Source organism: Ylistrum balloti, unplaced genomic scaffold (genome assembly GCF_031769215.1).
Source record: "Ylistrum balloti isolate Yb309-2 unplaced genomic scaffold, AGI_CSIRO_Ybal_v1 Utg370056, whole genome shotgun sequence".
Classification (NCBI taxonomy): domain Eukaryota; kingdom Metazoa; phylum Mollusca; class Bivalvia; order Pectinida; family Pectinidae; genus Ylistrum; species Ylistrum balloti.
In genome coordinates, this window is record NW_026782106.1 from 1061027 (window position 1) to 1075480 (window position 14454).

Genomic DNA, 14454 nt, shown 5'->3' on the forward strand with positions numbered 1-14454 from the left:
TTTAACTTTCTTGTACTTTTTAAGGGGTAAATCTCTCTATCGTTAACTATCTTTTTCGCCTAGTGTCATCAAATTAGAGTTTGAATTATGATGCTTTTGACGTGTCAGTTTTTGCAGAAGCAAGGTTACTGAAAACTGTTTGAACAGTTATTGAAATTATATATTTACCAAATTTATTTTAAAAAATTAGCTCACAGCTTTCTTTCATTAATATATATAAGGGGTAAATACAAAGTAAAAATGTTACAAAAATATATTTTGAATCCGTGCAAATACAATAAAATAGTAAAAATTAGGACATCTGACGACTGTAACAACAAAACGGCAGACATAGGTCATCTTTAATTTTGAATCTGGATCGATCATTTTCATATTTCATATGTAAGTTCCATTTGGCCCCCTGTCATTCATGGACGAACTGAAAATAAGAGAAAAGAAGGGAAAATATCCTGCTGACGAAGCACTAAATTAGCACTCATATATACAGTGATGGGCACCAAGATCACTTTGGGATTTATTTTTTTCCAGTTAAAATGTATTCACTATTTAGCCTTTTATTGTGTTATAGTTCTTGCTCAGTTGGTTGGAGTGTTGACTTTTGTAACCTCAGGGAAAGACGCTCCCTACCCGTGGCGGTTTATGTTTCACAGGAAGCTTGGAAATGGACCAGACATGGTTGTATCCTTAGGCAAGACGCTTTACCCTAATTGTGTTGGATGATATGAGACAGTCGTTTGCATGCTGTTCAGAGAGGTAACAACCAGCTTCTACAACCTAAGGAGGCCCCTTCTTAATGATCCTGCCTATCCAGGGGGAGATAACCCAACAATCAATCAGAATCAGGGGGTAGCAGTCTAGCTCTCGAGACACACACCATGAGCATAGCATTGCTTTAGGAAATTAACCACCAGTGTAGACTAGTTAGGTGACTTGTACTCCCAACATGTATAATTTGTCTTGTACATATCACAGCTAAAAAAGAGAAAACAAAACAGTAAATGTAGAAACCTTATCTTTTTATTCAAAAGTTTCAAATGTTCTCTATATTACAAATGTATCTTATACCCCAACAATTTAATCAATGTTAATCAAAGTTGTTTACAATCGTTTAGTGATCAATTATTGTATGTGACAAAACGTCTACTATATTGACTTCTGCATGACTAGATAATTCAATGATCTACAGATTTACCTTTTGGTAAAGTTCTCTAGAGGTAATGAAACATGCACCAAAATGACCAGGTTTACAGAATGAGTTTTCGCTCAGATGATTGATTTTTGTCCAATTTGGTAGGATGAAAACATTCCTATCATATCTTGTGTAGTTGTTAACAGAGAAAATGTTGTAAAATGAAAACATGCCTTTCATGCTGTCAAGTGACATCCACTTTTCAATCAGTTCACCTTTTGATTAACTTATGAAGATTATAAATAATGGGTGAAAACTACAGCAAACTGCCATTTACAAGATTTCCTGTCTATCTATAGCCTTGAAATTAGTATATGAACTCATATTTTATAGATAGCAAATGGACCGACACTCTAATAATCACATACATACATCTCACGCAGTCAACAATCAGCACACTCAAACATTGTCACCAGTAAATCATTAGTTTTTATGAAGGAGTTTTCTATAATATAAATATATGTAATATCTTCAACACTGAGGAAGTCAAATCCAGAATGTTGGTGTAACCAATCTGAAGTAAATGTAAACCTGTCTGCGATGGACACCCAAGGGAGCAGAAGAGTGGCCTTTATAAGCAGGGACCTTCATATTCTGGTGCAATTACTATGACTTTCATTACACTGGGACAAAAAAAGTGATGGCCTTTATAGACAGGTATTTCTTACTTAAGGCAAATATAATTATATGAAACTCCAAACTAAATAAAGAAATTGTCCAACTCTTTTTAATTACAATTTAAAATACCTGAAGACAAGTGACGAATATGGTAATGTTATTTTCCAACAATCAGAGCCAATCACAAATGTTAAGTAAAATACAACCCTTCCCATCTTTTTGCTTTTATTTCTGCATTGTTCCATTTCCTCTCTATGCTGTCAGTGTCTCATACACAAATCAATTCAAATAGGAATAAGAACAATATAGTAAATATTGATTGCTTCACTGATATTTTGTTGTGGTCCTATGTTTGTCTGGTAGTCCACATGTACATTGGAGTATCTTCTCTCGTTAATGTATTGTATACAGAGGCAGGACTTTTGAAGCTAAATGTCAAATAACCTCATTCATACTTATATCAATCAATAATTGGCTATTGAGATCAATGATACTCTTTCGTTTTTGTAGTAATGAGTTTTTGCCTTTTGAGGTAATTCTATGTTCAGAACAAATGTTCTAATACGAGAAAATGTAGCATTGTCACATATGCGTTAATTTAAAATTTATTTATTACTGATGTAAGCACAGCTATATGTAAAATATTATGTGTTCAGGAACAAAAAAATATCAAATCATTGTGAGGTTTTTCAATTGATTGGTCACCTGTATCCTGAATTACGAAAAACATTTTGGCCCTATCTTCATGATTTGTAGAAATAGTAAATGAAATACTTTTTACATATTCAAACAAAAATCATCCAATGGACACATTTCTCAAATTAATCTTAACATGCAGAATTTTCTGCATCTGTTGAATTCTCTGTCACAATGCAAAGTTGTTAATGAAACATTATCAAATGAATAATTAAGATTTAAAAAAAAAAAAAATTTGACTGCATACTTATAAACTGTTATGCAAAATAAACTGAAACAAAACAAGTCTATCTTCTTCTTTGTTTATGTGTTGGTCCTGAACTTGTTGGGGCATTATTTGTTGATTCTGACTCTGTTTCTTGTTTCACTTTTAGCCACTTTAGAGGTTTTCTTCTGAACATCGGCCAAGGTGGTAATGTCAGCTGTGAACAGCAATAGGATTTTTAATTAAAAGATTGATATAATTTTACTGGATCCATTTCTGTATGTATTATTCAATGTTTATCATATTATAGAAAAGTTTGATGTGTACCATGTAAGTACTTGGCTTACAGAAGGATCCACTAGTCCACTTCCTGAAGTTATAAAAACCTATCTTTACCAGAATTAATGTATCACAGAAGTTGTAATATCAAACAAGTATAAACACACCTAACCTACAGCATAGCTGAAATTACATGCAAAATACATATTGAACTATAAAATTATAAAACAACACAATGATACCAAACTTACAAAACAGGAGATAACAAAGCCGGCTATGAGAATATACATGGTCTGTGAAAACTGCTGGCAGATGTATCCCCAAATAAAGCCGACCACCTGTAGGAAATAATGCATACATATAGGATTTTGTATCCACTTCCTATATAAACATAAAGATAACAAGAGGCCCTATTAGCCTTCAGATTTACATATACTTTTATTGAGAAACATAGTGTCAGACCGATTGCCCTCCCACTGTGATGTTTCAGAGCAAATATGGTCATTTCTCTTAGAGACTGCCTACCTCAATATTCCCAAGGGTTAAAATCAACTTTATCTATTTAAGAAATGATATCCCTCCCCTAGTGATATTTCCAACCAAATTTGGTTGAAATCCACACAAGTGGTTAGGAAGAATAGCAGCATTTGTAGCCCTCCTCCTCTCTTTTCCCTACATATCTATATCTATTCAATAAATGACTGTCATCTTTCAAAACGTTTCGGACCAAATTTGATTTAAACCTGCTTAGGCCTGAAGGCGGAATAGCATTTTAAAGCATGATTTAATAATTTCCCCTTTAGGGCCTCAACCCTGTCAACAGGGTTCAAATCAACTTCAACTATTTAAGAAATGATTCTCTGTCTGAATGATATTTCAGACCAAATTTGGTTGGAATCTGAGATTTAGGAGGAGTGGTGTTTCAACAGGAAAGTATACAGTCTGGCCCACAATAATGGACAAATCTCAAAAGCAATAATTTATCCTCATCCTCTAGATAAGATGATCTAAAGAATGGCAAGTACATATTATTGTATGCTATCACAATTATTGACATTAATATACAACATAAATTCTTGATTATATACCAAAAGTATGATCTAAATCAGTGGGCTGGCTGGGGCTAAGAGGAATTCCATTTACAATACCATACCGGCGTATTATATCACTATACAACTGTACAGTATATATATTACAATAATTTTCAAAATAGAGCAGTTTGATTGGACATAATTATATAAAATGATAATCCAAGTCTATCAATATTAATACAGAAGCTCTATCAAGTTCCATCCCAGTGAAAACTGGTCTGTTATTCAAAACCTTCCTTTTACTTACCCCAAACACCATTATAATGATTTGGAACCATTTTTCTGCCCTTTTCTGTCCATCAAAATCCTACAACAAATGAAAAAGTGACACTTTAGAAATGTTATATATTCATTGACTTTCTTTCTTCAAAGCAGAGATTTTACAATATGTCAACCATTTTTTCCTGTTTTCTACAACATATTGATTAAGTTATTCATTTCACTTATATTAATATGTACATTGTTTGCAATGATTACCATCAGAGTCCACCATCTTTCATTCACTAGTGTTATTCTTGTTTTCAAACCAAGAATGAAGTGGTCTTCTAGACTGTCAAAGTAAACATATCAATGGACGTCCAGAAAATCAACAAGACAAAAATAGCAACTTGTACTGATCTGTGAACTGACCTGCACACTAAACATGAAAGTGAACAGTGATATCAAACCCAACAGTAAATTGTGTGAAGGATACCAAACTGACGGATATTAAATTTGTGTGTGAAAGATACCAAACTGGTGGGTGTTTAGTCGGTGTGTGAAGAACATTAAACCAATGTCAATTGGTTGCCAAAAAATGGCAAGAAAAACAAATATATTACTACAACAAAGAATAACTGCAATAGTTGTCTCAATCCACTTGTTTTGTAAAACAACACATAACTTTGTATGCTGTGACTCCTTTACCCTTGAGGTTCTCTTCTAATTTTGGAGTCAAACAATATCCATACTGCCACCTTGCAACAACACCATGTCTCCTGCTCTACCAGCACGACTATTCCCTACCTTGGATCACCCTACACTACTTTATGCCATCTTCTTCCATTCACTCTACTTTTGCTACCTTGCCTCAACATCCTATACTAGCTTACAATGCCATCCTGATTTACTAATACCACTCTTTGCCCTTGCATTACCCTACATCATTCTTGCCATTTTCATTCACTAATTCCTATCTTGCATCAACCTGCACATATAGTAACATTCTACACCATTTTGCTCCATTCTCTGATATCTTGTGTCTACTTTAGCATACTAATGCCATTCTGCTCCACTAATGCAAGCTTAGCCTGCACAATCTTATACATATAAGGTTGCCATCTCAATGTAACCGACCTCTGACGAGTTACAATATACCAGTTTTAACAAAAACAATCAGTAACAATGGAACAATACAGTTCCAAAATTATATGGATAATTTTGTTTTGGTCTTGTACTCCACCAATTTTGTATTGATATCAAGGTGTCGTTTATTTTTTTCCCCAAAACCAGTTTTACAGTATCATATACCAGGCCCTGCTTATGATCAATATACTGAGAGCAGTCGAGGGGAGGCAAATCTTACAAAGAAACAGGAAAAAATATCAAAAAACTGAAACTATCATGTCCGTGCTCTGATTGGAACGTTGATAAATACTGAAGACCCATATCTAAATTTAGACAGATTTTTTTCATGTCATTTACAAAACTGAATAAATAGTTATAAAAAAGCAAGCATTAAAACATGGCTTTCTTAGAAATAAAGAAGATCAACGTTAAAATATGGAAATACATCCAGCACGATTATTTAGTAATTTAAAGCAAAATCTGCATCATCGAACGTTATTTGAAACTATCAGATACTCATTTTATAGAGCTGGTAAAAGAATATTAATAATTCGTTTTCAATATCGTCGGCGAACAGCTGCTACATTTTCGCACTTTCCATAAATTTCATTGAATTATAAAACCGAGGCTTGAAAATTCTGAAACACTCAAAGTGATTCCTTCTGAGGAAAAGGAATAATTACCATATGTGTTGGAATGTTTTTGATAAAAGCCGGTACAAATTTCTCGAGATATTCCATAATTTCTTCAGTAGTGAGCTGCAACAAGAGGAGCCGGAAGTTGACGTTGCGTTAGAAAAACGACAGTAGAACTCTTTTATTTTGGAGTCGAAATATCCGTATCCGGTTTGAAAAAAATGAGAGCTTTAAGTGTAAAGCAGCAGTACTGTTAACGATTCAATGGTGGCTTAAAGCAGTAAACATTCGCAGACGTATCACGTTTGGAAAATGGGTGTTCCGAAATTTTACAGATGGATTAGCGAACGCTTTCCATGTCTGAGTGAAGTTGTAAAGGAGTTTCAGGTAAGACGACCACTTTCATAATCAAGTTTACAGGACATAATACTTTCCAAGAATTGTGCAACATTTCATTATCCTCTCATCGTGTGTGGATGGAAACGAAATTAGCAGAATGAAAGAAATATAAAAAAACCTACTGCATTTGAAAAAGGTGGTAATTGCACTGAAGCTCTCACACTGTTGGACATACAATGGCAAAGGCAAAATTAAAAACTCTTTGGCAATTTAAAAATTGCATTTGTGAAATTCCCAATTGCTCATTACAGAGGATAAATATCTGCTGAACTCAGACATATTGGTGTAAACATAAACAAAGGAGTGTTTATTAAATAACCTGACTATTGCATTATTTTCATATCACGGTTAGTGGTATACATTTTGTCTCTGAAATAATAATTTGATGTCAGTATTCACATTTATGATTATTTATTGATATTTACGCATTTATTGACTATGCTTATTTTAACTATCAATTTTTTATCAGAAAAAAAACATATGAGTACATTCAGCTGATGCAAATTGATTAACTATTCATGAAAAACATGATTAATATTGAACATTACTCAAGGAAATGATTATTATGAAACATGATTTAACCAGCTGGCTAATGAATACTTATTAGGAAACATATGCTAAACCTTAGACCCATCAGTTGTGATCATCTTTTTTGTTTACTTTGTAGATTCCTGAGTTTGACAACCTTTACCTGGACATGAATGGCGTTGTCCACACATGTTCACACCCTGATGATGGCAATCCACATTTCAGAATCACAGAAGAGAAAATATTTAAAGATATATTTTATTACCTGGAGGTACACATGATTTTGTAAATCAATATAATATTAAGCCTTACAGTATCAGATGTTGATATCAAGAATGTGTGTCCTTGGATTTTTTTCAATTGATTGACACACAAACTTAAAATCTCTTTATCAACCTCAGACCTGATAATAATGATAGCTTAAGCAGATAATTAATAGATCAATTTTAACTGAAATTTTCTAATTCACTCAATTTTCCTATAAAAAATTGCTTTTTATAACTTTTATATCTATTACTGGTGTATGACCTTTGTTTTTGCTATATACATGTTTACTGATTTAGGTCTTTTTCATGTGTCTGTAATGCTGTAATTCTTGTCTAATTAATAGATTTTCATTCTCTTACAGTTTTTGTTTCGTACCATCAAACCAAAGAAAGTTTTCTTCATGGCAATAGATGGTGTGGCTCCCCGAGCAAAGATGAACCAACAGCGAGGACGAAGATTCAGGTCATTATTATTTAGGGTTGTGTTCCCAATCCAGTGCTATCACTCTGTAGGCCTCATTTCTTAGCAAATATAGATTAATTTTAATATACAATAAGGTGGTATGTCAGAATAATTAGTATTTACTGACACTTTTTTTTCTTGGTGCAGTTCTGTTTCACTGCTATTTTCTTGTTAGGACTACAAAGAACATGGGTTGTTTGAGAGGTGATTCTTTGCAGAGGATCTGCAACACAAAATCAAATCTCTCTACTCTATATTTAGTATAATTTTGGTATTTTATATAGAAATATTTCTGATTTTTACAGATCTGCACGAGATGCAGAAGAATTAGAACGCAAAGCAAGGGAGTCAGGTGAAACACTTCCTACAGAGAAAAGATTTGACTCCAATTGTATTACACCAGGTATAGTTAGATTATATTGCCTTGTAATTTCTTGTTTTTGTCCACTGGAATATAAATCTGAAGCATTGTTTTTGCAGCTACTTACATATACATTCTTCCATATATACATGATATGTTAAATTCTTACTGTATAACAGCATCAACAGTAAACACTACAGATAAGTTAATGATATATAATAGAATCCATTAAGACAACACAACAATATTTGTTAATACACATTTTCCCAAATTTGTGTTTGTTAGTTATTGATATTTTTCAGCAATAAAAGGTACAGCAATTAAATTTGTTTCGCGAATATTTTATTTTGCAAACTCGCCTCTGCAGACTTATTTAGGAAATCAGAATTTTGTCAACACTGATCTTAAAAAAATGTAGAAATCGTGCCTGATGAGCATGGATATCACTGTCCACCATATACCTTCATTATGACTCTTTCAATTGAAAAAGGACCCCCCTCCTACCCTAAAAAAATCAGTATAGAGTTTTACTCTACTTATAAATGATGTGAGTCACCAGACTCTTACAACTGATAAATTTAAGGGTCCCAGGGAAAACACAGGATGAGATTAGTGATATGAACTACTAAAAGCTCCTATATTGGCAACCAATAGCTGTTAGTGCTAGGATGTCATCAACAGTATTGTACAAATAATTATGAAAGATTTGAATTTGCATTTGGCTCTCCTTATATATTCACATGAAAATAAATCTGATACAAAATACAAGTGATTTAATGTAGTTTCTTTTTTTAAAAGTTAAATTCTAATCTCCTTATCATTAACTTTAATCCTTGTTACTTGATCAAAACATTTATCTTATGTTTGAACAAAATGTTTTTGCTGCTGGATGACAGGTACTGAGTTCATGGTACGACTGCAGGAACAGTTGAAGTACTTTGTTGTGAACAAGATCTCCACAGATCCACTATGGCAAGGTGTGCAGGTGCACTTATCAGGCCATGAGGTAATCTGCACCCCCATGTAATTAACATAAAACTGGAAATCATCCATATTTACCAGCCTAGAACAAGACATCCCCTCTTCTTATTAGACAAAAAATAGAACTTTAAATCTCCTGTACAAGTAGTCCTAAAGAAAATAATTTGTATAAAGCAGGCCCAAATTAGAGCAGAATGTGTCAGCTGTATTGATCTGCCTGGAAATGTAAACTGAACACAAAGAAAATTACTTGTACAACAGAAGTTAAACAGTGAGGAAGTTGAGCTGAAAGATATTTTTTTTGTAAAATTGCGTGTTACCATTTTCAAAAAGAAGTGCAAGATCAACTTTCAGTAAAATAACTGGTACTAAATTTCTGTTTCATTTTATTTTCACATATCATTTTCTACAATGTGATGATTTGTGTTTGTCATGTAGACGCCTGGTGAGGGAGAACACAAGATCATGGATTATATCCGCCATGAGAAATCCAAGCCAAATTATGACCACAACACAAGGCATTGCTTGTATGGTTTAGATGCTGATCTGGTAATTATGATATTTTCTGCTGAATTTTAAAATTTGATCTTATTCTCTTGAATACCATGAGAGATATTTTAATGTGAATTTTAATATGTTTAGTTTTTTGGTATTTGTTTAGGCTAATATTTAGCAGAAAAGCAGTCTGATTAACTTAAATAACGTCATTTTTAAGCTACTATAATATTGATATCAAACACCTGATGGCCAACAGATATACTCTGACTTTGTATGACTGTATTAAGATATGGAAGTCTACTATGTTTTAACAGATGATGCTGGGTCTTTCAAGTCATGAACCTCATTTCTCCCTACTAAGAGAAGAAGTAAAATTTGGTAAAAAAGACTCAAAAAAGTAAGTTGAGTGTTTTGATGCCTTTCCACGATGTATTGGATGAGTCAGTTTAGTGTTGACTTTTCTAGTATTAGTTACTATTACACTGTACATACAGGATACACTAGTGGACTGTTCTCAACATTCAAAACTTTCCCAAAATACACTTGTTGACTTGTATAATTGCTATTATGTATCTGTCATGAAAATGCTAGTTATCTTAACAAGTGTCTACCATATAATACTTGGTTATTCGGTAATTGTTAAATAAATCATGGATATATTTGAGTATGATGTGTAATGCATACATTTGAGTATGATGTGTAATGCATACATTTGAGTATGATGTGCAATGTATACATTTGAGTATGATGTGTAATGCATACATTTGAGTATGATGTGCAATGTATACATTTGAGTATGATGTGTAATGCATACATTTGAGTATGATGTGCAATGCATACATTTGAGTATGATGTGTAATTTATACATTTGAGTATGATGTGCAATGTATACATTTGAGTATGATGTGTAATGTATACACCTGAGTATGATGTGTTATGTTTACACCTGAGTATGATGTGTAATGTATACACCTGAGTATGATGTGTAATGTATATACTTCAGTATGATGTGTAATGTATACACCTGAGTATGATGTGTAATGTATACACCTGAGTATGATGTGTAATGTTTACACCTGAGTATGATGTGTAATGTATACACCTGAGTATGATGTGTAATGTATACACCTGAGTATGATGTGTAATGTATACACCTGAGTATGATGTGTGATGTATACACCTGAGTATGATGTGTAATGTATACACCTGAGTATGATGTGTAATGTTTACACCTGAGTATGATGTGTGATGTATACACCTGAGTATGATGTATGATGTATACACCTGAGTATGATGTGTAATGTATATACTTCAGTATGATGTGTAATATATACACCTGAGTATGATGTGTGATGTATACACCTGAATATGATGTGTGATGTATACATCTGAGTATGATGTGTGATGCATACACCTGAGTATGATGTGTGATGTATACACCTGAGTATGATGTGTGATGTATACACCTGAGTATGATGTGTGATGTATACACCTGAGTATGATGTGTGATGTATACACCTGAGTATGATGTGTAATGTATATACTTCAGTATGATGTGTAATGTATACACCTGAGTATGATGTGTGATGTATACACCTGAGTATGATGTGTGATGTATACACCTGAGTATGATGTGTGATGTATACACCTGAGTATGATGTGTGATGTATACACCTGATTATGATGTGTAATGTATATACTTAAGTATGATGTGTAATGTATACACCTGAGTATGATGTGTGATGTTAACACCTGAGTATGATGTGTGATGTATACACCTGAGTATGATGTGTGATGTATACACCTGAGTATGATGTGTAATGTTTCAATCTTGATATATTCTTTTTCACAGACCATCAACACCTGAAGAGACAACTTTCCATCTTTTACATTTGTCCTTGTTTCGAGAATACCTTGACTTCGAATTTTCAGCATTGAAGGTAAGGAAAAAAACTTGTTATTGATGGACCTATACCACTGCCTAAATCATCTGTTTTCTGAGAGAAATTGCTGAGTGATGAATTATTTGCCTAGTTTTCTTTCACACTAATCATGAACTTTTCACTTTTGCCCATTGTTGATGTTAACATTAAGATTTAGCCCATCATTTTTTGTCCTTGTATTGGACAAAGGGTCAAAAGAGTGAAAGTCAGACTGCGAGGAAAAATTTTCCTGTGTACTGTGTACACTATATTTTTCAGCTGAAATTGGATGTAGACTTTAGATATACAGTTAATGAATATGGTATATATTTGGGTGATGCTTTACAGGTACAAGAATGTTGTTAGAATGTATTTAAAATCAGTGTGATATGTTACAGTTCTTTAATGAATATATTAAATTAATGTCAGTTTTGCTGTAAGAGTACATCAATTGATCATGACTTGAATAAATCTTGACCAGAACCTGTGGTCATGATACATTTTTTTCATTATTTTTTATGAAAGGTTGATGGTTTCCATGGTGATTTAAAGTGTACAAAATTAACATGACAATATGTAATTATGATGGTTATAATCTACAGGACAAGCTACCCTTTGGGTATGACCTTGAAAGGGTTATTGATGACTGGATCCTGATGGGGTTTTTGGTAGGAAACGACTTCATTCCTCATCTACCTAACCTACACATCAATCATGATGCTCTGCCACTCATCTGGTCGACATACATCAATGTGTTACCTCGCTGTGGAGGTGAGGGACAGACTGCTGTTTTTATAATAGCCGTACTAATGAAATAGAAACTAGACTCTTCATCCATTAGACACTGTTATTAAAAGTAACCAGTAAATAATAATTACACTAGGAAATCCTGATTAGTACAAACCATGTGGTGGGAATCTTTTAATTGGGGAGCAAAAGAATTGTAATTTAATTAGATGTACAAAATTTATATAACTTACTGGACATGGACAAGTAACTTTCTCAATGGTAAAGTAGTATTGCAAGATAGAAGTAGGATAATTGAGTACAGTGACTATCTTTATAAATCTCATGTAATAAACTCATCATTCCAGGGTATCTCCATACTGGTGGCAAACTACACCTGGACAGATTTGAGATCTTCATGACAGAACTAGCCAAGGTAAGGTCATTTGTACAATTTGACCTACATAATTTGGTGGGAATGATGTCTTATTTTCCATGGGACAGATTGGTGAATTGAAAAGAAAACATGTTCAAATAAACACTGAGTTATCCTCTGCCCATGTGTTATCATCTGGAAGCATGGAAGTGATGTGTTGGATGAAACAAATTGATTATTGTTGTGCTAGGTACTGTTTCATTATAAAGATGGACATACTCATGTAGTTATCTCCCTTGTTTTACTGCCAGAATCCCATATCGTTATTGTATGAAAACATGAATTTTAATTACTTTGTAAATATAACAAAAACTGACTTTACTGCGATCTACCCATGTTAAAATGTTATTATTTAGAAACAACATGTACTTTTACAAGGATTTAAATTTTTCACAGATAATCCTATAATAATTGTTTAAATTTCAGTTTGACTTTGAAAAATTTGAAGAGACATTTGCAGATCTGAAATGGCTTGAAAGCAAAACAGAAAAATGTCCTACAAGGAAGAAAAACCACCATAAGGAAATAAGCAAACTAAAACAGGTAAACAGAGGAAAAGGTCATCATATCCACTTTTTAATGTACATCAGATATAGGTATTAATTAGATGTACTTCATAGATCAGTGGTTTTGCTTGAATGAAGATAATCTGCCAATCTCATTTTGGTTATTCATTTCATGTCTGATGATGGTGTTAAGATTTGTTTGTCAGCTGAAACTTAGTACAGGTATTTTGTTCTTTTCAGAGAAAACAGGATGATAATCAGTTTGCTGCCTTGATGGAGGAGAGTGGAGTTAATGTGGACGAGGAATTTGATGAAGACTTTATGGGTAATATACCTTACTGAGAAAATTATTATTTGTAATGGTATGCTATAAAAATTTGAACTGTTGAAATATATTATACAGTGCGAATTAGCATCAATTGAAGTAAAAAAATATCTGTCTGGCTCCCACTTTATGTACAGTTCTCTGGTTGACTCCTTTTTAAGCGTTTTCCACATTAGCATTTGAATGATTTTGAAAACTTGGACGCATGAAGTAAAAAGAAAGATTATATCACATGATTGTTACAGATGGGGATGGATTAGAATTTCATCACTTACCTGATATCAAACAAGACAGTCATGGTTCCACATTTGACGAGGAGTTTCGAGTACACAAACGTCACTACTACATGACAAAAATGGACTACAAACAGTTCACAGAGTAAGGAAACAGATAGTGAAAAAGTTGTGAGAGTGAGGAAATGAATATATTTTACAATTCTATGGTCATATATTATGGCTAGGTAACATCAGTCTTTAATTTTGTTCTGAGTAATGTTAGGTTAAACATATAGGCACTTTCATCCCAAGTGACAATGTAAAGAGTAAAAGAAGTTCTTGGAGTAAAGATGATCCTAATTTGGATCATTGCTTAGAACAGATTAAACAAAAGACAGTTTCACACAGCTGAAAACTGCCTCCGTCGATTTAAAATGACAATCATTCTGTTTTCTCCACTTACATTACAGTGATGTGTTGAGAGAACAAGCAGAGTGTTATGTGCGAGGTATACAGTGGATATTGTATTACTACTTTGATGGAGTACCATCCTGGAGTTGGTAAGTTTTATTTTATATGGACGATCCCGGTTTGGTAAATATTAATTCCCGAGATGCTTTCCTATATTTGGTGAGTTAAGATACTTTAGTTTACCTTGAAGTCATTAGCCTCTTTAAAATTGGCTTCTTGAAATCAATTGATATAACTTTTGTGATGGAGTTGTGTCCTGGAGTTAGTAAATACTTACTCTGATGGCTTGGTATCTTGGATTTGGTAAATACCTCTACT

At 33.3% G+C, this 14454-nt stretch overlaps 2 protein-coding genes across 2 annotated transcripts in view; one reads left to right on the top strand and one right to left on the bottom strand.

Moving 5' to 3' along the window:
• Positions 1–1042: 1042 nt before the first annotated feature.
• Positions 1043–6166, bottom strand: LOC132549402 (signal peptidase complex subunit 1-like). The gene is made up of 4 exons (XM_060213328.1): positions 6088–6166; positions 4326–4385; positions 3239–3325; positions 1043–2925 (listed from the first exon to the last, which is right to left on the bottom strand). The coding sequence occupies exons 1-4, from the start codon at positions 6142–6144 to the stop codon at positions 2791–2793; spliced, it is 339 nt and encodes a 112-aa protein (XP_060069311.1). The 5' UTR covers positions 6145–6166; the 3' UTR covers positions 1043–2790.
• Positions 6167–6294: 128 nt separating this feature from the next.
• Positions 6295–14454, top strand: part of LOC132549398 (5'-3' exoribonuclease 1-like) — a 37506-nt gene continuing 29346 nt past the window's right edge. Inside the window, exons 1-14 of the mRNA XM_060213325.1 lie at positions 6295–6426; positions 7106–7237; positions 7595–7695; positions 8001–8098; positions 8953–9062; positions 9476–9586; positions 9850–9932; positions 11388–11475; positions 12060–12228; positions 12552–12619; positions 13046–13162; positions 13366–13450; positions 13696–13828; positions 14136–14225. Of these exons, the coding sequence (XP_060069308.1) occupies positions 6352–6426; positions 7106–7237; positions 7595–7695; positions 8001–8098; positions 8953–9062; positions 9476–9586; positions 9850–9932; positions 11388–11475; positions 12060–12228; positions 12552–12619; positions 13046–13162; positions 13366–13450; positions 13696–13828; positions 14136–14225 (1460 nt within the window). The 5' untranslated portion in view covers positions 6295–6351. The remainder of the gene's footprint in view (positions 6427–7105; positions 7238–7594; positions 7696–8000; positions 8099–8952; positions 9063–9475; positions 9587–9849; positions 9933–11387; positions 11476–12059; positions 12229–12551; positions 12620–13045; positions 13163–13365; positions 13451–13695; positions 13829–14135; positions 14226–14454) is intronic.